The 26,155-nt window shown below is 40.6% G+C and overlaps 1 protein-coding gene across 1 annotated transcript; it reads left to right on the top strand.

The window, feature by feature from the left end:
• The first annotated feature begins 6 nt into the window (after positions 1-6).
• On the top strand, positions 7-24,982 carry LOC104518146 (WRN helicase interacting protein 1). Its single transcript, XM_010174733.2, has 7 exons — positions 7-78; positions 9,380-9,571; positions 10,572-10,816; positions 17,723-17,952; positions 23,031-23,186; positions 24,051-24,130; positions 24,613-24,982. The coding sequence occupies exons 3-7, from the start codon at positions 10,710-10,712 to the stop codon at positions 24,886-24,888; spliced, it is 849 nt and encodes a 282-aa protein (XP_010173035.2). The 5' UTR covers positions 7-78; positions 9,380-9,571; positions 10,572-10,709; the 3' UTR covers positions 24,889-24,982.
• The last annotated feature ends 1,173 nt before the right edge of the window (positions 24,983-26,155 follow it).

Below are 26,155 nucleotides of genomic sequence, written 5' to 3'. Positions count from 1 at the left end.
CAGACCCTGCTGCGGTCCCTGCTGGAGTCCCACGAAATCCCCTCCCTCATCCTTTGGGGCCCTCCGGGCTGCGGGAAGGTGAGTGGCGCCGCCGGGCCCCGCCGCCGCTGCTCCCGCCCTTCCCTGGACCCGGCCCAGGTTCACCCCGCTTGGCTCGGGTGGGGTGTTCAGGCCCCTCTCGGTCTCACGAGGCTTTTGAGGCTGATGAACTTCAAGGGTGGGACCGGTTTGTTTTTCTGAATCCACTCTTTCTTTTCCTTTCTTCTTGGCTTCTGGGATGTCCGTGTGTTGGGTGATACCTGCAAGTTTTCACTTCGATTACAAAAACACAGCCTGCCCTTTGAATAAAATAGAAATAGCTCACCCCTACCAACCCAACTGCCCACAGCTTGCACCTTGCTTACACACACCCTTGTTTGTTTCACATAATTTAGATTTGGTAAACTCCAAAGCTGTTAACTAAAACACAGAATCTGAGAAGCTTAAAAACAGCAACAAAACAGAGTGTAATGATGTCTAGAAAATGGGTGAAATACCGGCATATTGCTAGTGCAGGGTTGGCTTTAGCGCACAAATTCTGGCTCCTGACAGAAAGCAGCTCAGGTGTCGAAGGGAGCTGACATTGTGGCCAGGGACTCATCCACCTATGAACAAACCCAAACTAAACTGGAACTGATCAATCTTTGCAGGTTCTGACAGCTGCAGCTCTTGTTCTGTCTTTTTCAAGATACCAGGGGCTGAGCTGGTGAATCCCAAAAGGCAGTGTGATTACAGTGCAGCAGTGAAGGGATGCACAGCTGCAGTGAGGGAAGAACCAAATGAATGCCTGGGGGTCTGGTCAGAAGGGAGCACTGAAAGATCTTGCCTTCCTTTTGTCCTTTTTCTTTATATTCCAGATTTGCCAGGGGGCAAAGCTATGCGAGCCAAATACATGGTTATTTCTGTCAGCCTGATGTTTGCACAGCACTAGATTTTGCATATTATATGTATAGATAGATGGTTATGCGTGGGAGTACGTGTTGGAAATCTGGGATGGGTAAAATAACTAATGAATTAATGCTTGCAGAGATGTTTAGGACAGAGCAACAGCTTGCTCTTCTCAGCATACTTACTTGAAGATAAAAAGAGGCTTGATATGGATGGTATTTGAATAATAATGCTGGTTAATCACAGTTAATAAGGAGCAGGCATGAGAGTAATTGATTGATGAATACTGTTAGCACTGATGCCAACAGGTTGTTTAGGCTAGATAGCAAACACCTGAAAGGAAGCAGCTGGTGAACTTAAATAATTGCCACTTTCTTTAGTAACAAGGTAATAACGGAAAGAGAGACATCCAACGAGAGGAGGTAAAGAAGCGCTATTTCTAAAAATTTATTATGGGGAGGTGGATTGACTGAAGATAAGCAGAGAAAGAAGTGGAATTGAATTCTTTAGGAAAGAGGAATCTACCTTATTGAATGAGTAACATGTTCAGGGCCCTGCTTCTGTATTTATTTGTGCTCTTCTGCCTTTGGTTTATTTTTACATGTGCCAACAGTGTCTGCTTGCTCTTTCTCAAAGCCCTTTTTCCTTAGAAAAAAATGCTGTTGCAAAGGCAGTGGTAACAAAGCAAAGGCCACATACATTATCTGGAAATTAGAACTTAATTCAGTGGCCTCTGGGTTGTGGTCTGTGGAACCCACATTTTTGGCTATGGAAATGCTTTTTTATGAGCTTGTGAAATCTTGTGCTTGTATTTCAGGTATTGTTTAGGAACCTTCAGTACTAAGACTGTCTTTGAATAACAGGTGATCCGTTGCATGTCTGTAATAACACAACTTTCAGTCTCCTTTCTCATGACCTGTTTTCCTCACCTATGTGTTTTATGTGGAGTTGTATTTAGTAAGTTTGCTTCTCACAGAGTGTAAGTTCTGCTACTCATTAGTCATGTGAACTGACTCAAGACTGTACCTTTTGCCTCATCAAGGAACAGTTCCACAGTTTATCCGTTACATTTTCTTTCTCCAGGTACGTAAGCTGTTGGGTAGCTCATCTCCTGTCTGGGTTACTCCTTCTCAACAAACAGTTTTGATGCTATGTGCTTTCAGCTAGCTTTTGATCCATTTCTGGCTGAACCAGAAATTCCTACTACAACAAGTTGAATTATTCCCCTCGTCTGTGCTTATATATATATATATTTCTAGGATGGTGCTAGTTATAGTTTCATCTCAGGCCTTCTTCCCCATAAATCTTATTGTCTGTCTCGGGTAAGTGGCTGAAAGTTCTGTCCTTTACTTGGATTTTTTTTTAATTAAATTTCTGTGCTTACAGATTCAACAGGCATGGCAAAATAGTCCACCTAAAGATGGAAAAAGAAGTCTGTGCCTGCCTGCCTCATTCACTTACCGTTTGGGTTGTATGTATAGAACATGTCTAAGAAAACATTTGTGAGGAAGTAACCTGAAACAGGTAGACAATGGGCAGATGAAAAGGAAGCCTGTTTCTCTTTTTTTATTTGCAAAAACGTGTGACTTAGTGCTTGAAACTTGAAAGATCTGTGAAGGAGAAATAAGTATTCTCACTGCCTCAGGACCTGACTGGACTGATAATCAAAAGCCTCTTCTGTTAATTACAGTCTGTTTCAGTGGGAAAATTAGTAAGAAATAATTGCACTTTATGATAAACTTCAAATGCAACAAGCCCATGTGCTAATCTTCCACCAAAGAAAATAGCCTTACATTAGAGGGTAGGTGCTACAGTAGGAGTATTATTGGATATATTGGTCTAAATTCAGAAGTGCTGTGAAGGATAGTCATAGACTCCTTAAACCTCTTCATACTCCAGCTGCGTGTGCAATCTGCTTATTGCAGCCCATCTGTGCTTTCTTCCATTTCTGCAGCCAAATGCCACGCTAACCAGTGCTGCTTTTGAAAAGGGTTGAGTCAGACTAAGTAAAAAAAAAAAAACACAAAACAAACAAGCTGGAGATGGAATTAATTGTTGGAGCCAAATTTCAAATGAATTTAAATATAATTTATAAATTGGGACCTTTATGAGTAGTAGTAGTTTAACAGACCTTGTCAGAGCAAGAAGAGAAAAATCATGGCTATTAAATTGCTCTAAATGTAGTATCTCATATTGTAGCTCAGGCATATTATTGGGGAATTTTTATAATGAAAGTAATAAAGCTGGGTACCTGAGTAAAAATACATGTGCTTTGCGCTGCTCTGGCTGAGTTGATTTCAGCCTCAGCTGCACTTGAATATTCAGGGAAGCACAGTCAAAATTAAGAAGACAAAATTAGGGTACTTGTGTTGTAGGTTTATTTTCTTTTGAGTTTCCATCTGTATTGAGTCTTCTTATTTTAAGGTAGTGTGATCTTTGTACTTTTAATTTATCATCCTAATTTCTTAGGAAGCCAAGGTGCTCTAGGTTAAAGGCTTTGACTCTGTTTTTGTTTTTACTTTTGTCACTATTTAGGGTTGAACACAAGAACATATCTTTTGCTTTTAAGAAGCTGACCAGACACAGGCTAGAAGAAGCAGCACTGCCTCAAAGAGATGCCATGGTTATTAACTTAGGAACAGTTAGCTTGTTCATCCTGACTATGCAGATTTTTAAGTGTGTATGAATCCTAGTGTAATGTGAGTAAGCTGTACTGTGATTTATGACACCTTAATACAGGGATTTAGTTTTTTGCTTGTCTCTCATGGGGCACCAATTTTAGTAAAGAGTTAGCGGGGGGATACCGCGTAACTTGAGCACTGAATAATTTTGCTACCACAGATACAGTTTAAGCCTTATAAACCTGAACAGTCTATATTTAAATAAGGTAAACATTCCCTCTTATGTTTGCTGTTTAACAAGAAAAAATGTAGGCAACAAGTGTGTGGAACCTGCTCCCTACAAAAGATAAGACAGAGAACGTTCATGTGTGTTTTTCTGGGATCCATAACTGCAAGTTTCTATCCAATCTCCACTGAGTTTATATTTTATTTCTAGCACTCCCTTGTATTTCTTTTCTTTGTTTTTATTCAAGACTTTGCTATATGACACGTTGAAACACACAACAGCAAGTCCAACTTAAGTATTATGCTCCCCACATGTTTATTGTCTCTTTCCTCCAGTGTTTTCTATTTTTCTAATTCAAGTGATTGCTAACATGGCTACTTGATTACTTGAGTATATTTCATCTTCTCTTATTCATACTGTTTGGGGCCTGCTTTGAACTGTTTGAAGTAATGAGTTCTTTTGATTGATTGCCATGAGATTTTTGACTGAAAATGCACGATGTCTTTTAGAGCAGTTTAGAGTGAAAGTCCAGAACACCTCTGAAAAATGGGTTTGTCTTTGCAGTTGCCTGGGAGAAGTCTTCAAATACATTGTGCTTGGTTTTGCTTATGCCAATCTAAATCAGGAATAACTTAAGGTAGCTCTCTAGGAAGAGGAAACTGGAAGAGAAAATACAATTATATTTGTAAAGCAATTGGAATATCAGGAGACAAATCTGGATGCAGCAAACAGAGGCACACCTCCATTTCAGTCAACATTATGCAATGACCTTGCCTCTGTTTATGCTTGGTCTGCCTTGGATTCTGGAAGTGCTGTAAACCACATGCTGTGGCTGTTGTGTCAGTGACACATTACTCCTCCAGTAGCTTCACAGTGGGTTATTTGAGGTGTGAGCAACCAAACAAGATGGGTAAGAATAGCATCTGCCCTTATATAAAGGCCAACTGGTGCCACTTTTGATTGCATTGATCTCTATAGACTGTCCCTGAGCCATGTTCATCTGCTGGGCTGCCAGTTTCCTCTGGATGCAGGACGGCTTGTTGTCTGTGACACAGTGTGGTAGCTTGGGGTCAGCTCAGCGGTGTTGGATAGGACAGACCCCAGGTTTTTAAGCTGCATCCCAGAGAACTGCTCCCCTGGTTGGCATCCAAGGATGATGCTGGCACTGTTGGTGTCTCGCTCAGGGCTGTGAAACAGAGCGTGGCCTTTCTTGTCAACCACAGCCTGGCCCTGCTGCCCTCAAACGGGGCTGAAGGTGGGGGGGCGCCGGGGGGTGTTGATGGCAACCCCATGTGAGCAAAGGTATGGAAATCCTGGCCAGAATAAAGGAAGAAGCAAAAATAAAGGGAAAGTCATGGTCAGAGGGCAGCACAAAAAAAGCAGGATGCCAGTTCAGAACTCTGATAATGTAATTTAGACCCTGCATGTCTATAGGTATAGTTAGCCTGTTGGGCTTGAGTCTTGCACTAGGCTGTCAGTCGTTTGTCATCCCTACTGCAAAGATAATTCACACTCTGGCTTGCTCTGGAATAAACCAGCAAAATTCCTCGGTGGGTAAGCCTAGATGCCATCTAGATTATCCCTGCTCAGGAATAATCCATGCTGTAGTCTATACAATAGTGCCTGTCTGTGCCAGATCTGGTTTGGTCACCTAAACATGGCCTAGCAGACCATACAACCTTCCAGACTTCTTGGGAGAAGTGTCAACCATAACTGTCAACCATAGGCAGATCCCTAAACGAGGTCTGCCTGGTCTTCCACAAGAGTGAGGTAAGAATGACCTTAGTTTTCACAGTCAACTTGACAAAACTTCTTGACAATGATCTGACCATATATGTTAATCTCTTCCCACTTTTTTCAGTTTCACTTTCTGAAGAGAGGTGGGCAGTACTACTCTTTATTCCTGGAAGGGGCTTTGATGAGCTAATGCAGTGGGCAAAGTTTAATGACCTGTTAAAGGGATGCAAAAATGAAAAGACCACCTGACTTCTGAGCTGGTAACGTTAGTCATTGAACATCAGCATCAATTGGATGGACTTAATTTGTACTTGCTTTTTACAGTTTTCTTGCAGCCATGGGTGTGCAATTGCATTGACTAAGGGCAGCACCAAGGATGGGGAAATAGGTTACATTGGGAGAGATTTGCCCAGTCAGGGAAGCTTGTAGATGTACAGAAAATTCTTACCTCTCAGTACAAACTTCTGACTAACCAAAACAGCAAGTCTGATTGACTTAATCTGTTCTGACAGTCAGAGGTGTGCTTGACTCTAAGGTTACTTTTATTTCATCCATAACTCATAAAAACCTGGAAGAAGCAATCACAGAATTTCCACGTTTCAGAATGGCTGCTTACGATGGCACTTCTTCAGTCTGTCTAAACAGATAAGTTGGTAAACTCTTGCCATTTTTAGCGTAAAAGTTGAGATGATAGATGTGATTTTGGATAGTTTGGTGGGATAATGGAAGAGAACTGAGAATGATTTCCAGAAGAGGCAAGGGTATTGTACTGTGAGCTTTGTAAGGTGTAATTCTGAGTGAAGTTAGCAAAAAGTTAGTTTTCAGGATCACTCCTGTTTTTGTTGATATAAATACCACTTGATTTACAGGAAACAGTATGTCCGCTCCTCTCCATAAGGAAAAAAATATGATCTAAATAAGAAACACCTGTATAATAAAAGGAGCAGAATATCAACTTGTTTGATTTCCTTTCCCTGCTTGTTATGCTGGTTCTGGTACAGACATATTCCTATTAAATTGCAACATCAGTGTCAACTATTTTAAAAGACTTTTTTCCTAATATAGCAATCAAACTTCAAAATTTATTTCAGATAATGAAGGATATTCAGTGTGTTTTCTTCCCCCTTATTCCATATAGGATTTTAAATTTTCTTCTTATCCCTCAAATGCATTGCCCCTGAATTTAGTGAGAAGAACTAGGGGTTTAGCATGCTGGTTCCAGTTCTTCTGTGCTAATACCTTCATTCTTAGTCTACCCTGCTGAAGTGAAGTCTCTACTGAGATACATGTTCCCTAGGTTGTAACCTGATAGTAACAGAGGGAGAAAACAATATTAACATGTTACTGACTTTTGCTTGAGGTGGTATGAGGAAAAGCAACGTAAAAAATTGAGCTCATGGGGAAATAAGAGGCTTTCAGAGGAATGGGGAAAGTGATGGGCACTTTGACTTGCTAAATGATTGATTGTGCAGAACAGAAGGAAGAGGCCATGAATGTGCCTGTCCCTGTCCAGCGCTGCTTTTGAAATGCAACGTATGTTATTCTTATTACGACCTTTGTTGACCCAGAAGTTGGCAGAATGAGAGAGATATGTGCTGGCTGAGAGTTGTGCAGCAATTTTCAGGTAGATTCTTGGTCTAATAGTAACTTTCAAACAAATCTCTTCATATTTTTTTTTCCTAAATTAGGAGGGAAAATACAGAGTCCTGTATGTGTATTTAAAAACAATTCCTCCCTGCTTTTTTTAAACAACAAAAGTATCTATGTGAAGATTGTATGTCAGATTTGACTGACATAAAAATGCAGGGGCTCCGCCTCCTTTTGGCTAATGAGTATCATTTTCTTTACTCGTATTTAAATGTCTTGCAAAAATGTGGCAGCTTTGACTCTCAGTTTTCACTACAGGGTGTGCTGATTGATCAAAAGAAAAAAATATTCACCCTACGTGTAGAAAAGCAGCGATCTCTGCAGTCTTCTAATACATTGATTTAGTCATGTTCTTAGACTTGCAGTGACCATAACAAGTCTGTTCATCGCTGTGGCCCAGTGAAGGAGGGTCAGGATATGCAGTATCAGCTACCAGTTTAAGTGGAGCTACAATAAGAATACCCACTACCCACTTGATTTTTTTCCCCTTTTTTTTCTCTCTCACCACTGCTACTTTTAGAGAAGGATAGAAGTATATTTTTCCTTTTCCATCCTGAGACTTGATGTATTGAGGGTTTCTATGCTTTCAGTCATTCTTTTTTTTTTTTTTTTTAATTTAAGGCATGGGTGCATCCTCTGAAGGTACATTTTGTAAGGAAACAGCATCTTTGGTTTTATTTTGTTACCTTAGTTTCAAAGATAGTTTTGCTTTTGTTTTTAGGTCTCCCAGATCTTCCTGATTTCTGTAGGCTTTGCTGTGAAGACTTCCCAGCATGTCTTTCCAGTCTTATCTTCTTCAGCAGTCCAAGGAGGGAAAGGGTCTGGTGCTTTGAGCTCCAGGGGGTGAGAGCGGATCTGGCATGGGATGTGAGTCTTGTATCAGGACATGAAATCACACTTCTGAAGACAATCAGGAAGCCTTTACTAAAACTAAAGCAAGGATAAATAGTGATACATCCTCCCCCTTAGCCTTCCCTTTCTAGCTTGGGCTGGTTGCCATTTGAGGGACAAGGAGATCCATTACAGAGACAGAATATACTGTTAGGGCAGTGAAGGAGGTCCTGCCAACACCCCTGGTAGCTGTGTGGTAGGTGGTTGCTTCTGCAGCCTGCCTGCAAGAGGATCAGGTTGGCAGCACCTGCTGCATTAACCTCTGTACTTGGAATATCTTCTGAAGCGGTTTTGTCAGCACCTGTCCTGCTCCTCAGCTGTTGAGGCTTTCCTGTCTTCGGTCTCCTTGGGCTTCTTGTTTAATGGAAGAGTGAGCTTGATGGAAGAATCGTCTGTTTTTTCTCTAGCAGGACTTTAAAATAGAGATACACTCCTCTTGGGATATGCAGATACACTTGCCTTTACTAAAGGTTGTGATGGAAAGTCTGAAAATTATGCCTGTGATGTGTTCAGGTGTGGTGAATCTGGCTGGGAAGTGGTAGCAGAGGTTGCTGCTGTGCTTTAGCAGGCTCAGGTGAAATTCCCTATAAATAAATTCTGATTTGAAGGAGTTGTCTATAAGGGAAGAAAAACGACAGAGCTGCTCACTAGAACCAGCCAACAGTTTGTTCAGTCAGCTGCCTTTTACTTCCCTGGCCCAGCATTTGATTGCTGTTGACTATTTAGATTTAAAGAGTTACATTTTTTTTAAGTATGCATATAGCTTTTCAGTACTTAACATTCTCATGCTTTTGTAGAGAACTACTTTCTGATTAATTTAATTTTTATGTGCAGTGGAACTAGAAAAGGCTTTAATTAACAATGTTGTAGCTTTTTATTTCTTAAATGTGATTTCACTGTAAACCCTTCTGTAGGTGTCTCGGGGTAGTCCAGCTCTTTATCCATTAAGATACTGTACAAAAGAACTGCGTAGTGAATTGCAGTCAGCCGGTCTTCTGTGACAGAAATGTATTTGGCAAAGAGTTTTTCTTCTGTGGTAAAGGAGACAGCTGGTCATTGGTGGCCTTTTCAGTATTGCAGCTGAGTAGGCCTGGTACGTAAAAGTGCAAGCATTAGAAATGCAGTGGTGGAATTGGCAGCTACCTCTAGCAGGAAGTTTTGAAGTCTTCTGTGTGCTAGAGTAGCATGAACTAAAATATCTTACTCTGTAAACTGTCAACACTGTCCCTATGTCCAGAATATATAGTTTGTTCTTTACATATTTCTTTCAAATGAGTACTTTCTGTGTCCAAAACTACTTTTACAAAGCTTTCTCCTATTGCTCTTTCAGACTACACTGGCACACATCATAGCCAACAGCAGCAAAAAGAATGGCACGAGGTTTGTGACACTGTCGGCCACAAGTGCCAAGACAAATGATGTTCGAGATGTCATCAGCCAAGCCCAGAATGAAAAAAGACTCTTCAAGAGAAAAACCATCCTCTTTATTGATGAGATCCATCGTTTCAATAAATCTCAGCAGGTATTGTACTATGCTGCTTTTTGGGAAAAAACCTTTGTCGGCACTTCTGTAAGATTTCCCACTTTGCTTTAAGATGATAGCTTACTTTGGGCTTTTGACTTTAATGTTGATGGTTTTAGTAGATGAATTGGGAAAAAACAGAAAAAACTAAATACCATAACTAACTTCCAATCAATGTTTAATTATTGTGATTCAAAGATTTAAATAAAAGGCTGAGCTATATTTATAGTTGACCTATGTGCTGGGCTTTATATGACATTTTTCTGAAATTTTATTTCTGCAAAGTCATGTTGGTAATGTTTCCCGTACATATCTTCATTTCAGCCTCCTCCCTGGGGATAGCATTCTGCATTACCTTTAGAAAGGTCTAGAATGTGGATGTGCCTAAGGTGTGCGTTTGTTTTAATGTTGTCCCTTCTCTTCTGGGAGAAAAGAGACCATAGTACCATTTAAAAAAAAAAAAAAAAGGAAAAGACTATAGTCATACCATGGAAAGCTTGAATTCTGTACTACAGGTTGCAGTTTCTATATCAAACTGCAATGTCCAATGTACTCCAATGTCCCTGTACTTTTCTGAGCCATCCTATAGAATTATGTAGGGAACTGTAGCCCTAAGTTTGTTTCAAAGAGTGTTTAGAAGTAGCCTCACTATTTGTTATACTTGATAAGGTGATTTCATGATATCTTATGTTTGCCAAGCAATAAATCAAAGTCACATAAGTAAACTAAAAATTTGCAGATTTTTGACGCTGTTTCTATTCAGCTGGTAGGGTCATTCTCGGTGCAAACATGAGTTATTAAGGTGAACAGCCCATAACACGCTGTGTGTGTCAAATCATTTAGATAGCTGAGCAGATGAGCTGCTTTCAGTGAGGTTATTTGTCATATCAACAGGGAACCCAGAGACTCACAAGACACAAAAACCGTAGTCTACTCACACGGGGTGTTTCAGGTTGTCATTGATCGAGATCAGCTTTTTCTGCTTCCCTCCCATCTTCAGGACACTTTCCTTCCTCACGTCGAGTGTGGGACGGTGACCCTGATAGGAGCAACCACAGAAAACCCTTCCTTCCAAGTCAACGCCGCTCTCCTGAGCCGATGCCGGGTGATCGTCCTGGAGAAGCTGTCAGTTGAGGCGATGGAGGCAATTCTGATGCGGGCTGTCAGGTCCTTAGGGGTCCAGGTTTTGGGACAAGGCGACGAGCACAGCAGCTCTGCAACTGGCAGCAGCAGGGAGAGCTCGGAGTGAGTACTTTATGGGCTGCAGGGTGTTAACGCACAACAGCCTGAGGAGTTGACTGCCTGCCAGGGAGAGAATGGAGCAGTAGGGGGGTGGGAGGAGAAACCCTAGCCACTTCTGATAGTAAAGAAAAGAAGTGGCAGCATATGGCAGGGGTGGGGGGTGACAGGAGAGAGAGAGAATTCAAAGCACTGGCTCTCCATCCAAAACAGAATCTCACCGTCTGGATTAGGTGAGACTTTTATACTTGGATCAGTAGCTCCTGACTCACCCTCACAGGATATTTAAATCCATTCTGCTGCTGAGAATTTGCTGTGGAAGCCTGTAACTGGGTCTTTGTTATGTCCTAATGTGTGTTACTTCTTGCTACTGGTTTTAAAAGCATTGCGTTGCCATTAAGTGGTGGATGGGGTATCCTCTGTTAAATTAGTTTGGAAGTGGCTGACAAAAGTGGTTTGGTTTTTGGGGTTTTTTCTGAGAATTTTTTTTTAATAAGATCAGGGGGGATACTACTGTTCTCTAGTTGCAGGATAAGTGTTGTGATATATTTTATTGTATGCTGTGGGGAAAGGGGGCTGTTGCTGTGGGGTGTTAATAGATTGTTTTAAGATAGATTTTGTTTTTCTCTGCTCCTTGTTGTCCAAGCTCGAAAGGATAATTTTAAACATTTGGGAGACTTTTGGAAAAAATAAGGTCCAGATTTGTCCATATGGGATGTTATCTGTCTTCTGAAATGGCTAGCTGGCAAATAAGAATAGTGCTTGGTACTGCACTACGTTCAAGCAAGTTACTACAGTTCCTTCACGTTAATGCTTGTCTGTACTCCTAGTAATTTATAGTGCATTGACATGAAGGCAATTGGGCAGGCAGTCTGTGTGAAATAAATGGGAGGGGATCCACTTGTCCTGTAGCTTTATCACAGAATGTGAGCAGTAAGAAGTGCTAACCTGAACACCGGGGTCAGGGCAGGGAAGGAAAGCTATTCCCTTTTTATTTTTAGGGTATCCTGCCTCATGCTTTACTCATTTGTAGCTTTTGCATATAGCAGTGATGTGAATTTTAGCAGAGAGGGCACGTCAGCGTTAATGTAACGGCACAGCTGTGGTTGTGGCTACACCCCGGCTGGGGTTTGCAGACTTTCCTTTCTGTGCAGGATTAAAGTACAAGGCATAGTTTCAGCTGCAGTTGTTTGGGTTTGGGTTTCGCTAGACTCTCCGTATCTGTAACCTTCTTTTAGCTGTGGATGATTTAAACAGCATGGTGGGGGTGCTTCGTCAAACTGAAAGAAGACTGGCAGGCAGACTGTCAGACTAGCACAGTTTCAGAAATCTCCCCGTGGAGAGAGGGGGGCCCACTCCAATGGCTAACGTGGGAGCAAAGCATTTAAAAATAAAATTGGGGTTCAGAATTTAGGGCATTTGTTGCAGTTGTGTCTTTCCTACCACTATCTGGTTCTGGTCTGTAGTTGATACATACTGTTGCTAATGAGTTTGGCTGTTTATAAACAATCTTGTCCCTTACTGCAGTTCTGGTTTCCTTGTTAATTCCTTTTTTGCTTCACTGTCCATACCATTTCTGCTTGTCTTTTACCTCTTCACCTCCCTGCCTCTATGAAGCAGGGCTGTCATTAGATGCAGGCAGGTTAACAGTGTTCATGTTGTCCTGATGAATAAATGAAAGTCAGCAATTACAGTTGAATTGGTTGTTGACTGTGCTCATCTTTGTTCCATAGTTGGAAAAGGAGCTGTAAGGCCCCAATGTGGGGCATGCCCACTTTGAAAATGTTGCAGAGATCTAGCCAGAAGGCACAAGAGGTGTGTATATTGAATTTTGGATTTCATTTCCCATGTGTGTCTCCCTTCCCAAACCACAGCAGTGTAGTATGCAGTCCTGCATGTGCTGCTTGGCCTCAGTTTATCAGATGGTCTTGGTATCGCATCACTTGTTTGCCCTGATGGCTGACCTAGATGAGATTCTGAAGAGGATGATTCATTGTGGTCTCTCCTATTACATTGAGGAAGAAGGTGAGGATGAATCTTCCTTGGTCTCTACAGGCATCTTCTGGGGTCAATGAGAATGCAGCCATTGCTGAGAGATTCAGTAGGTTTCACCATCTCTGCACTCCATAGACATGCAGCACTTGTCAAAAGGAAAGTGTGCTCTACCTGAATCTGTTTCCTTAAATTTTCATGATGGCTTTTTCTTAATCTTGCTTCCACTGTTGCTGCAGGTTTCTGATACAGTTAGGTCACCTGGCTTCTCTTTTATCCCACTGTGGCCTCTTCTTGCTGTAAAGCTGAAATAGAACTAGCAGGTGGCGTTACCTACTTCAGTGTTTTTTTGTTATATTATCACGTTCCTAAAGCTTCTTTGACAGTTTTTTATTAGTTACTGGATTTCTTTAGGGTAAGATGTGCTTTGTATTATATTTTCATCAACTTTACTGCCATCAAATTCTGCCTCTTAAAGTCTGCAGGAAATTAAGCTGAAAGATAGGGAAATATGAGAGGAAAAAACATACTCATGAAGAAGAAAAGTAAGAAGTCCATGTTAAAGACGCTTTATATTGGTGAAACTTTCCTTGTGCTTTCTGCAGTTTGCACTGTCTCAGTAATAGCACAAACTGCTCCAGGTGTACACTGATACACTAGTACTGTGTCAGTGCTGGAGGAAATAAAATTCTTCTTTTCTTGGCTTTTAATTTTTATCATTCAAGTGCTTCCCTCGGAGTGGTGTCTCTAATTGAAGTCAGACAGTAAACTGGATGGTGGATTAATGTATTTGAAGTTAGATAGCACGGAAGGTGCACAGCTGAGGGAAATGAGAGGATCCCTGGTGTCCTGTTGGCAAGCCCAGACATCATGCAGTTCAGCTTGTTAGTGGCTGTATTACAAGTACTGACAGGTTTTGAATTCACTGGTTTGTAAATCACAGCATTGAAGATGGGCTTCCTTTGGGTCTTCAGTGTTCAATACCTTTTTGAAAATAAGTCCCTTTTTGGAACATCCATGCAATTTCCTTGCAGGAAATAGTCACTGGGATGAGAGGTGACATTCACAGACAGTGTTGTAAGGCACTGAGCAGTGCATATCATACTGCAGGATTTCAGATGAAGAACTGTGTTTGCCTGTAGAAGTGATGCAATCTGCCAAGGACTGAGGGTACTTCAATTAAGTAACAAGTGACAGGACAAGAGGAAATGGCCTCAAGTTGCACCAAGGGCAGTTTAGATTGGGTGTGAGGAAGAATTTCTCTCCTGAAAGGGTTCTCAGGCATTGGAAGGGGTTGCCCAGGGCAGTGGTGGAGTCGCCATCTCAGGAGGTATTTGAGAGTTGTGTAGAACAGTGCTGAGGGACATGGGTTAGTTGGGGACCTGTCAGCGTGAGGTTAATGATTGGACTTGATGAGCTTAAAGGTCTTTTCCAGTCTGGGCAATTCTGTGATTCTGTGAGAATAGTTGCATCAAGAAAGTAAGAAAGTACTAATTTATATGGGAAAGAAGCAATGAGTACTTTATCTCATGTTCTACTCAGTTATTTTTAAATCTTTCATCACACAAGTTCTCCTTGCTTGGATTTCCTTATATTTACAGTCTGGTATTGCTTACACCCTCTTCTTGTGGGATCAAATGCTGTGCTGTTGTACAGGTTTTATGGGTAGTTCATCATACGTTTCATGTTAGTTCTTAGCACAAACTATCTTGAGGTTTGGAGTTAAGAAGGAATCGGAAGAAGGATTTATTATCCTGTAGTGGTAGTTTTCCATTTCTGAAGCTAGTATATCACCTTTGAGCTCAGTGACTGATGGATCGCAGGGCATCCATTTTAGCTTGTTTATGTTTTTGTCTCCAAGTATCATCAGTTACAAGGTACCAACATGGAGCATTGGCATCCAGTGGGTGTTTGGTGTTAATTTTGGAGAGTGAAAAAAAAAATACGAGATTGCCTATCTGCAAGAGGATCAGGAGCTTGGGAAGAGGTCAGGAAGCATGGGAGTTATTTTGCCTTGCAGTTCTAGGGTGTGGAGGAGTCAGGTAAAATGGAAGGGCGTAGGGCACTTGAGCTTCTGAAGACAGTGATGGGCTTAAGAATGTGAAATATAGCAAGTGTCTTCTGGAAGTCAAGATATTAAAATACTTGTCATCCTGATTTTGAAATGAGGCTTCTGCCTAGTGAAGTTAAATCATCAGACAAATGGAGTTTAAGGTTTTAATTCCTCAGAAAAAAATAACTGAATGCAGTTAGGTCTGAGTATAAAATACTGTTTTTAAATACTGAGTGTGAATGGAGCTGAGATTATGGAACAAGGGAGCATTATGTTATTTCCAATCAGTGATTCTCATCAATATGCTGTGCCAACAGCTGATATGTGGAAACTTTCTCTGTTTAGTCTTGTTCTTTATCATGTCCTGTACGTCATGTAATTGCTGTAGACGTGGACTGGATCAGCCTAATACATAATACAGTATTCGGAGCAGAATTTCCATCACCAGTATGTTGTAACTTGGATTTCACCATGGAAATGCACAAGACCTTTGATTGTAACTAGATTTTCCATACTTCCTTGTGCATATTTGTTTCAATTCCTGTAATGCTAATTGCTTGTGTTGAGTCAACAGGGCACGTAGAGTCCTATAGTGAAACTGAAGAGACAGGAATACAACTTGGATTTCTTGCCCAGCTTCTCATTAGCAAATAAATGGCAGAAGTGCTCTGAGGCCTCAACTTTGTTTAGAACAGACAGAAGTTCTTAGCTTCTTGCATTGTGGTACCTGCCTTTTAGTGCTCTCAGCACTTCCTCTTTTTACAGTTGCTGAGTCCCGTGGTGGGTATCAGTGTGAGGAGGCCACAAGTGCCTGGTGTTCTTCTCTGCAAACAGCAGACAAAAAGCTTAGTCCTTGCAGGTGAAACCTTATCTTCAGTCAGCCCTGCTGGTGTATCCAAAGTGTTTGCTCAGTGTGCAGCAGATCTGGTTTTGTTCCCTGTTAATGGAGGTATTAGCAGATGGACATCTGTGTGTATTTTTTAAAAAATAGCTTTTACTTTCTTTGCTGGCTTCTTTCACTGCTTATAGAAAAATCTGGTGCCCATCTGTAGTGCTGAGGGGTGAACATTGATTTTTCAAGGAGTCTGATGCATGAGATACTTGACTGAGTAAGTCCCTGTGCTGTTATATTCTGCTTCCCTGTTCAAGCACAAAGGTGTTTGAAGCACCTTGGAGAAAGTGCAGTTATTTTGGAGTTCCATTGTGCATGCATGTTGGTTTGTTTTTTTTTTCCTAGCTTTATCAAATACATGAGAAATACATAGATGGAAATAAAAATATGACAAGATGCATATACCGATATAGAGAGATTTATTTTTCCCACAGGATGTGATTCCCTAATATTCTGTGATATCTGCTGCCTGCTCTCTGCAGCGTGGGTTATGGCCCTAGAAGACATTTGTCAGCCTTCACTTGCAGTGTTGTTGATTAAGATTGCAGCTCTACAAGCTTTTCTCTCTCACACGTGGGTGTGAGAGGGCTCAAATACTGACTGTTGAAGTTTTTCCAGTACCTACTGTCTTTTACTTTTGTGTCACAAATGCAAAGTGGGTTTGCAAGGAAGAAGAGGAGGCAAGTGATGAAGATTAGTAGATATGTGTGTCTGGGAACCCTGGCATTGCTTTTTTGTATACCACTGGTAATAACAGTAATAAATCTTCCTGGTGAGTGAAGTGCAGGGCTGTTGTGAATCCTTAATTATTTGACACACAAGGGCTTCATAAGAAATTGCCTCTCACACCAAGGTCTGTGTCACTATTATGTCACTCCTGACTTTCAGTCCAGGTACTGGAAATGGCTAAGTTAGGGCCATTACTTATGCCAAGCTTTACCTGCTGTTTCCAAATCCGATCAGTTGTACCCTCTGCCTGATGAACACCTTCGCCATTACCTTGTCTATACAACTGAAGTTTGAGGGTCAAATCCTCAACAGCAGGCATATGAAATGTGCAGAGGTGAATTGGTTTGCGTATGTCCCAACAGTGGGGACTGCAGCCCAGCTGATGAGAACCTGGAGAAAGAGCTGGAGGACTTTGTTACTTTCCCAGATTTTTCATAGACCTGCTGTGAGGTTTCAGCAGATCTGTTGCTGCATTTCTCAAATCTTCCCGTCTCGTTCACTTAGATCATGTGTTCGCTGGAGTTTGACCATTTTAATGTGTTTGTGTAGTCCTGGCACACTTGAAGTAGTGGATGGCAAAAACAGTGACTTGCATGCGCTGGGATGCATTTTCTTTCTACTAAGATGTTTTTTGCACCCCAGTGACCAAGTTGTAATACATGTTACAATTTAAAAAAAAAAAAAAGGCAGGATGCTTTACAATGTAAACAGTCCTTCCAATTGTTGCTTTTCAAAGAACACCTGATAGCAGCTCTTGCTGTCAGTAGTTAGTTTCAGACCTCATGCTAATGACTTTATACCTCACTATATTCTCTCACGTGCATTTGGATGGCTTCCTACCTTTTCATTGTCCTTTCAGCAGGGAATCTGAAGTGCTAGCTATGGAATGCTAATGGAGTTAAAACCTTGTAAAGTTCAACTGGCTGTGCCAGCATTGTACTCTGACACAACTCCAACCCCTAGTTTCCATTGAACTTAATGAGGTGAGGAAAAATTAGGGGGTTAAAATGAGAGCTCATGCCCTACCTTTTTCATGTGCAACTGTATTTAACATGCATTGGGGCAGGAGGAGGAGGGGTTTGAGTCCCACAGTGGACTTTGCAATGCTTAATCATGACAGAAAGAGTTAAGAACAATACTTATACCCATCTGCCTTTCAAACTTTGTAAACAAATGTCGTCTCTAGGGTGATACACAAGAAGAGGAGCCTGATGGGGGCTAACAGTATGGGGTTATTTTGTTTCAGGTTCCCTGTTTACATAGAGGAGAAAGCTCTGAATAGCCTTGCCTACCTCTGCGACGGTGATGCAAGGACAGGACTGAATGGGCTCCAGCTAGCAGTTCAGGCCAGGTTAGCAGTGGGGAAGACCACTCCTTTGAATATTACCAAAGGTGGTTCTACAGATGGCATTCTGATAACAGAAGAGCACGTCAAGGAAGGGCTACAGCGATCTCACATCCTGTATGATCGAGCAGGTGAGTACCTGATACAATTTCTGAGTTGCAGCATTCTAAAGAGCCAATAACCTCTATGAATTCTGTTTCTTCTCCCCTTTTCATACCAGTTGCTCTGGTGAAACAGTGATTGTACTGAAATTTGACCTAACAGCTACTTTTCCTTTACAGTGTAGCAGGCTCACCCAGAAATTCCGTTAAACAGGATTTCTTCTTACCACTTAGGAAGTGTAGGTTAGCTGAGAGTCATATTTGCTATCCTGCAAACAGTTGCATGGTGAAATTATTTATTCTTATATTATCTTTACACTACATCTTGCAGTGTAAAGAGAGAGGCGTATTTTGATGAGGACGTTTGTTCTTGGAGGGTTGGAAATCTTCCATTGCACTTTTACTCCTTTGAAAGTCTTGGAAATGTTCACATTCACAACAACTTGTTATGTGAAAGCATGAGCAGTTGGCTTTATTTTTAGAATTGCTTTTTAGGGTAATGAATTTTGTAGCTTGCTTTAGGGCAGGTCACATAAATCTAATTGTGTTTAAGGCTTCCTAATGTCATAACCACTCTTGCTAAATTAGTGATTTGTCATGTTAGACGTCACAGTAGTTGGCCACTATAAGTTTGTACATGAGAGGTTTACAAATCAAAGAGTGAGTATTAAGAGTTTAGGTGAATCCCCTTGAAGGCATGTGCTAGTTCTTCAGCAATGCTCGAATGACTGAGCAGCGTAGTGTCGAACGGTTATGCCAAGCAGTGTTTGGAGAAGTGATTTATTCTTGTTTTGCCACTGTATCTGATATGCTTAATTAACTGTCACTACTCAAAACCTGTGATGAGAGATTTCTCAAGGTTGGTTGTAACATATATGCCTGCTTCCAGCCTTCTTGCTGCAAAGAGGAAACGATGGCTCATTGTCAGGAAAAAGTCAGCTGAGCAGATATTGATATGGTGGCAGCTGAGAAGTCGAGGGTAGGCAGAGATAGGGAGAAGAAAAATCTTATGGGGTCTGTGGCGGGAAGAAGTCATGATTAGGAGGAAGTGGAAAATCTGACAAGTTTACTGATGTGAGTCTCTTGCACCGTGTAGGTCTCTTGTGTGTTTGCTGTCGCCTTGTGGCCACTGTCACGCAAAACTCTTGGCTGTGTCCGTTGCTCCCAGCCCTCCTACGCCTCCTTGCTCTGTTGGAGGTGGCACAGAGTGCCTCTTCCCGATGCTTACATCGGGTCTAGGTAGCATGTGTCAGCCCCTTCATAACAGAAACCCTTTGAGCTCTGTGTAGGTTTTGGGGGTTTTTTTTTTGTCAGAGATTTTCAGAGAGGGGTGAAAGTGGTGAAAATTCTATTTTTCTTGATTTTACGAATGCCAGAGAGCCTGCCACAGGTATTGTCACAATAGCAGGTTGCCCGAGTACGTGCGTTTACAAAATTTCTCTCTTATGTGGAGTAGTCTGTGTCTCAGTTGACCCCTTTTGTCCATAGCAGAAATAGATGTTTGTCCTTTTATGTACAAAGAGCTTCTGGATAGAGGCTACCATATAAATAAAGATATTTTTGTAGCATGTTTTAGTCAATACTTTTTGAATTACAGTTGTGGTGATGGAATCTACAATTCTCTAATACGAAGTACTTCTGCCTTATAAAGTGGAAGGACATGGTGCTGTCTAATCCTGGTAGCAACAACATAGATAGGAGTGTAGTGTATTCATGTAGAAAGCATTAAATAGTTGATTAGTGTTCAGAGTCGTGTAAATATGGAATTTTGATTTTTGCATAACTTTTTTTTTTGGTCACCTTCCACAAAATTTGCCAAATATATGTAGCTGGGCGTTCTTTTATGTACTTTCACCAAGTAATCTAGGAAGGAAATTATTCATAGTAAGTCATTAGGCTATTGTTCTGATCTGTGCACAGATGTGTGAAGGCAAGATTTTTGTGCAGATAATCTATGCATTTTAGCAGGAAGGACAAAGAAACAGCTCTAGTCGAATTTCACTGCTAGCAGCCACCTACAGCCCATGCAGTGTGAGAGGAAACAAACTGTTTAGTCATATTTTAGCTTTTAATTGCAGGTTGTTTTTTTTTTTGTTTTTTTTGAGAAAATGATGTAGCAACCAGATTAATTAAAGTTTAACTGCACATGGACAGTGAATAGATTTTTAAGATAGAATTTTGTTGTCTCTTCTTCCTCTTGTGTATTGTGTCTCTGTGCTAACACTGATTTAATAGAAAATACTGAAGATAAATATCAGAATAATTGCAGGATTTTGTCTTGCTGTCTATGTGGCAGCATCACTTCAGTTATGGTAAAGACTGGGAATATGTTAAACTGAAGTTAATTTATGCTTTAATCTGCAACATGGTTGTTCCTTCCTCTTCTATTGAGGAGGAAAGAGAAGGTGTCTCATGCCATAATGTTTTTTGACAGCTTTATTGTTTTCTGATGGAGCAGAATGAGAAGTCTTTTTATCCCTGCTCTTGTTCCAGTCTTTATTCTAAGGCTTTTGTCTGTCCTTTTTCAATGAGCAGTTAATGTTTACCTTTGGCTAAGATAGAAAAGAATGTGAAATGGGGACTGTGATCTTACTTTTGACTGCTACCTTATAAATAGGGATTGCTTAAGAAGTCCAGATATTAATTATGATCAGTGAATGAGGCCTGTTCTCTGTCTTCTACCTATAAGACAAATCAACATCTTAAATTATCTAGAAAACTCTTCTTGAGCACATAAAGCAATTTAGGGGCATAAATCAAGAAGATTTATGCATCTGTATACATTAGGTGCTAGAAAATCCTGTCCTCCACAAAGCCTCTTGTGCAGTATCTTGTGTCCCTTCAGAAAGGTATTTGCCTTTGTGGGAGCTGCAGAAAGCAAATGTATTTTGATCCCAAAAACTCTAAAAGAGTTTTGATTTCAAGAGGCATTTGGGATGCAGAACAGCAGCGATAAGTAAGTCAGTTATGTGTGTCTGTCTCTCAACTGAATTGATAAGGCCAAAATCTATATGTTGGCTAACCAGCCTGAGAGACAGAGCTAACAAATAAAAGTCTGTAAAAAGTTCTGTCTAATTTTTTTTTAAGCTGCTTCTGGTATCTCACATAGAATAAATGCAAACCATGTTTTTTACAAAGAAACATAAAACCTCTTTGTCTACTGTATGTAACTGTGCTTTGCCTTTAATTCAAACTGCATTTAAAAAACAACTGCACAGTTTTTCTGAGAAGTCCAAGTCTGGAGTGTAAGTATTGTCATTACGTTGATGACTCAGTCACTAACGTTAACTTGGTGAGGAGGGAGATAAAGGGAGAAAACTGTTCCCTTTCTCAGTGTGCCACTCTGTAGTCCCCTGCAGGTATGTATCTCAAGTCCCAGCCCATCTGCTGGGTTCCTTCTGCCTGTCCAGCTGGTATCCCCAGGTGTGACAGTTTACAGTAGCCCAAACACTAGATAAAAGCACTCCATCAAAAAAATCTGGGCAAGTGCAACCTCTGGAGATATTTAAAGTCCATCTTCCTTACTTTTAAGAGACCCAGAGACGCCTCTTGAAGAGGATGATGCGAGTTCAGCTGCTTGGGTTTATTGGTACTAACTGGAGTGTTACGACAGCGCACGGACACGCTGTTTGTATTGGCACGAGTAACGACTGCATACCGCAGGGCTCTTTGTGTGGAGTCCTAGCAAAAATAGCTGTCTGCTCTGAGCGTGTGCTGAATTCCCCACAGAACCACACTGCAGCAGCATGGGAGGATGGACCCAGTTTCTGACCTAGGAGGCGGTGGTCTTGCTGGCTATGAAAGGAGGAATTGCAGCGTTGTGGGGCCTTTGGTTTTCAAACTTGCGTGTGGCCTTTTATTTCACAGGGCCTACAAGCAACAGTGATATGTTTTGACACGGCCTTCGGCTGTAAATCCTTTAACCATAGGAAGAAGAGAAGTATTAACAGATGGCTGTGCATGCAGCCAGTTGTCTTTATAATGCACACTTAGTTGTGAGACAAGGAATGCCAGGCACTTAAAAAAAATAAAAAAGGCAGATACATGGAAAGTTTAACAATAATATTGCAGAAAAATACTCTTACAAGTTTTATTAAAAGAAATGCATAAGAATCGAAAACAGATGCACGGAGAGAAATTGCAAGCAGGAAGGGTCTCATTCAGTGTTTGTAATGTTGGCCCTCTGTTTTTACATGTAGCCCTAAAAGATTTGTGGAATGGCTTTGTTTCTCCTTGGAGTCCATATCCATTCTTATATTAAACTTTTTAATGTTAAAAAAAATTTCCTTGTAATTCATTCAGTCTTCCTACTCCTTATTTAGCAGTCTGGCATTTCAGATTTTTTTTGTGGATTTTTTTGTTTCAGCTGCTTACAGTTTTCAGGACCCTTCCAGTAGTGCAGGTGTCCACAACTGAACTCAGTATTTCTTAGGGGTTTGCCAGGGTTGTGGGCCGAGATCCTGTTTTCCTCTGGATTGTGTAATTTGCCATCATTGTATATCCATAGCAATGTTTCCTTTTTTTTTTCCCCTCTATATAATACAGCAAACTTGTGTTTGATTTGCTGCACACTTTATTTTCAAGTTTTAGCTTATGTGATTTTTTTTTAATATCACTAGTGTATAGTACTGGATTTCTCTGATCATTCTGTTGTTTTCTCAGAGCTGTGTGCATGTCCAAAAGCAGCAGTCAGTGGTTTGTATGTGCTTGTACTTTGTCAGTTAGGAGATATATAGCGTCTTCTTCCTAACTGCTTAAAATAGATGTATTTTTTCTTTAGAAGGAAAGGTGGTTAGGGTAGCAAAACCAGATTGTTTACTCTGCAATGTTTAAAAAAATGCACTATTTCTCATCTGCAGTTGCTCTGTTATGCTTATGTAGTTAGTGGAATGATCCATTTGGCAACACATGAAGATGTTGCAAACGTTAATGAACGCCATAATCACAAATACATTAAAAAGAACTTGAAAAAGCAGGTTATGTTTACCTGCTGTGATCTAGTAAAATATATATTATATTCCCTTATATATAATGTATATTATGTTCCCTTAAATGCATTTCACTTAATTTCCTCCTAACAGCTTTGCGTGTCTCTTCATTCTAAATAGGAGAAGAACATTACAATTGCATCTCTGCCCTGCATAAGTCTATGAGAGGCTCAGATGAAAATGCTTCCCTTTACTGGCTTGCTCGAATGCTTGAAGGTGGTGAGGATCCACTCTATGTGGCAAGGAGGCTGGTGAGGTTTGCAAGTGAAGATATAGGTCAGTATTTGCAGTATTTCATGTTGGAATATGATGTTGAATGAGGATCTGCCAGGCTTCTGGTTTCCAAAAATTGGCATTTGAGGAAAAAAACAACCGCAAAACTGCTCTATGCAGAATAGGTACAAAATACTGAAATCCTCCACATCCAACAAAAGCTTTGTATATGCAGACAGAGACCTACATGTGGTGTCATTGTGATGATTACCTATTGCAGCAGAAACAAATATTTTTGAGGTCAGGTTTTGGCAGTGTATTAATATGGATTCTTTTAAACTCTAGTGATTGTAGGTCACCAGTAATCTCGTGTGACAGAGAATGTGTGTTGGGGATGTCTGTTTTTTTTAATTACTCTGGAAGATGAATGCCTACTCTGAGTTGCAAACATCAGATTTGATAACTGGCTCTCTGGTTGCAAGGCATCCTGACTGATTTATCCGAAGTAACAGATGCAGCAACAATTTTGGCATGTATCTGGTGGGTGAAGAGTTATGAGATCAGAGAAAGCTATGTCTGTGTAGCAGTATTTCCCTATTTATTTCTCAATTCCAAAAAGTAAGTGAATCATACATGGGCAGCTACTGCTGCAGCTGCCACAGTGAGGCAACTGTCTGAAAATCATACCCACGATTTAGACCTTTCTATTTTGGAAGGGACAGAAGAAGGAAGGCTTCTGGATGGAAGTAGTATAGCTTAGGTACTGAAAATTATTATAGCAGAAGTTCCAACATCTGAGAAAGCAACTTTGAAATGTGTATGGATAACCTTCAATTTTACAGGAGGGGATAAAAAATGGAAATAAAAAAGTGACAGTAACTAGAGTAAACTCACTTTAACCTGCTCTCATCTGATCCCTTTTTCTAGGGCTTGCAGATCCTCTGGCTTTAACACAAGCAGTTGCTGCTTATCAAGGCTGCCACTTTATTGGAATGCCAGAATGTGAGGTAAAGGCTTTATTAATTCACTGATTTGAAAGTACTGCAAACTGTAAAACCTATTTAATTATCAAAAGAAACAGAGGTTGCGAGGACGAGGCAAATTTAGTTAGTTGTACGTTCAGCATGCCTGTTCTTTGACAAGTAAGAGAACATCGTGGCTCTTAAAATAGATGTAATTTGAAATAAAATTCACTGCATTTGTTAAAATGTGCTATGTGAACTAACGTCATGTAGCTCTGTCCTTTTCATTGTTGCTATTATAGGTAAAATAATATATTCTGATATTCTAAAGTAGGTATTGCTTTCTAGTAGTGAAAATCATGCAGAGCTGTGTTGGTGTTAAATAGTAATATTCATACTATAGTAGCAGGCAGAGGTCAGTTAAAAAACATAATCCCTCTCATGCTACACAAACAACCTGAATAACAGACCTTTTCCCAAAGAGCTTAGAAGAAGTCATTTAATCTTTTCCCTTTTCTTGTTTCCAGGTCATTCTAGCACAATGTGTGGTGTACTTTGCCAGAGCACCAAAGTCTATAGAGGTATACAGGGCATATAACAATGTCAAAGAATGTCTGAGGACGCACACGGGACCTCTGCCGCCTGTCCCACTGCACCTGAGAAACGCCCCAACGAGGCTCATGAAGAACTTGGGCTATGGGAAAGGTTATAAATATAACCCCATGTACAAGGAACCTGTAGAGCAGGACTATCTACCAGAAGAGTTGAAAGGAACAGACTTCTTCAAGGAACGAAAAACGTGACTGCCTTGCTCGGGATGGGTTTTGGTTTTATGACTTACGTAGTTGTACTGGGATGGAAATTCCCTTTGCAGTTTCAGCTGTCTCTTACTGTGGTTGAAAGTATTAAGCCACTGAGCCTTTCAGATACTTTCTTATCCTTCTGGTTTTACTGCTGTTATTCTGAAGGTGTTTTGTAAAGAACTGCAGTTAGGTGGTGTAGAAATGCAGAAATAAGCTTTATCATATAATGCTGTCACCCTCTGGTTCAAGTGAAATGGAGAAAAAATGAGACTTGTATTTCTGGCTCATGCTGTGAGACAGGGAATATTATTGTGCTGCTTTTTAAAATCAATACCTGTTTCAGATTTTGAGGATGTTTATTTTCTAGAAAAATAGTAAATTGTACCGCCTTTGCTAAAATACGGTAAGCAAAATATAATTACAGTGTAATTCTTGCTCTTATGATGTTACAGAGTCTAACTTTGTATAACAACATTTATTAAACCAATAAAGTTGTTAAATATAATGTCTATGCATTTGTTTAAATATTCTTATGACAACAGTGTGGTTTTGAAGGTTTGAGGTTCCTTTATCATCCCTACTTTCCAGAGCAAGTTTAAATCATTTTGGAAGTAGAATAGCCATGAAAGTAGATGAATTGTGTTAGTTTTTGAAGTTGTATCACTTAAAATTTTTATTATGTGATGATATTTTGGGAAGTGCTTTTGGAAAGATTTGTGGTAATGAAACACACTCATATATTTCCAGTTGTGCTTCAGGAATTTCAACAGCTTTGAATTGGAGAGCAGAGAGACGCAAATTGACTTCCTGCTGTTATAATAGAGAGTTTGGCTTCCTCTTTCTACTGAAAACATATCCACATCCAAGATTGCTGTTGACTGAACATTTCAGTAAGGTCATGGCAGTGTCACTGATGTTGACAACATTCTTTCACTCAAGTGCTGATTATTTTTCTTCTCTTCAATCCTTCTTAAGAGTGTGGTGGTCCAGTGTGCTGAAAAGCCAGCAACTGCTAAAACAGCATATGTCTCTGCTAACTAGCAGTTTGGTAGCAGATGAGGACTGTGTTTGGCTAGAATTACAGCAGATAATTAGCAAAGAGGAGTTTCATTACTGAAATGCTGAGGAACCAGTGGGGCAACTGTCCACACTTACTGAAGTGCCATGGAGTAATCTGGCCACCAGTGATGAGGATGTATGTTTTGACTGGAAATTATCACCTACACGGTAGCGCAGCACAGTTACAACTGGATTTGCTTGGTAAGTA

The sequence above is a fragment of the Antrostomus carolinensis genome, unplaced genomic scaffold, assembly GCF_000700745.2.
Source record: "Antrostomus carolinensis isolate BGI_N321 unplaced genomic scaffold, ASM70074v2 scaffold55328, whole genome shotgun sequence".
NCBI classification, from domain to species: domain Eukaryota; kingdom Metazoa; phylum Chordata; class Aves; order Caprimulgiformes; family Caprimulgidae; genus Antrostomus; species Antrostomus carolinensis.
This window is presented reverse-complemented; position numbering and strand designations above follow the sequence as displayed.

What these genes read in the sequence shown, in the direction of transcription:
- LOC104518146 (XM_010174733.2), top strand. Translation starts at nt 10,710, where the DNA reads ATGGAGGCAATTCTGATGCGGGCTGTCAGGTCCTTAGGGGTCCAGGTT. An exon ending in AGCAGCAGGGAGAGCTCGGA is followed by an intron (nt 10,817 to 17,722) that starts GTGAGTACTTTA and finishes ATTTTGTTTCAG; the next exon opens with GTTCCCTGTTTACATAGAGG. An exon ending in CATCCTGTATGATCGAGCAG is followed by an intron (nt 17,953 to 23,030) that starts GTGAGTACCTGA and finishes CATTCTAAATAG; the next exon opens with GAGAAGAACATTACAATTGC.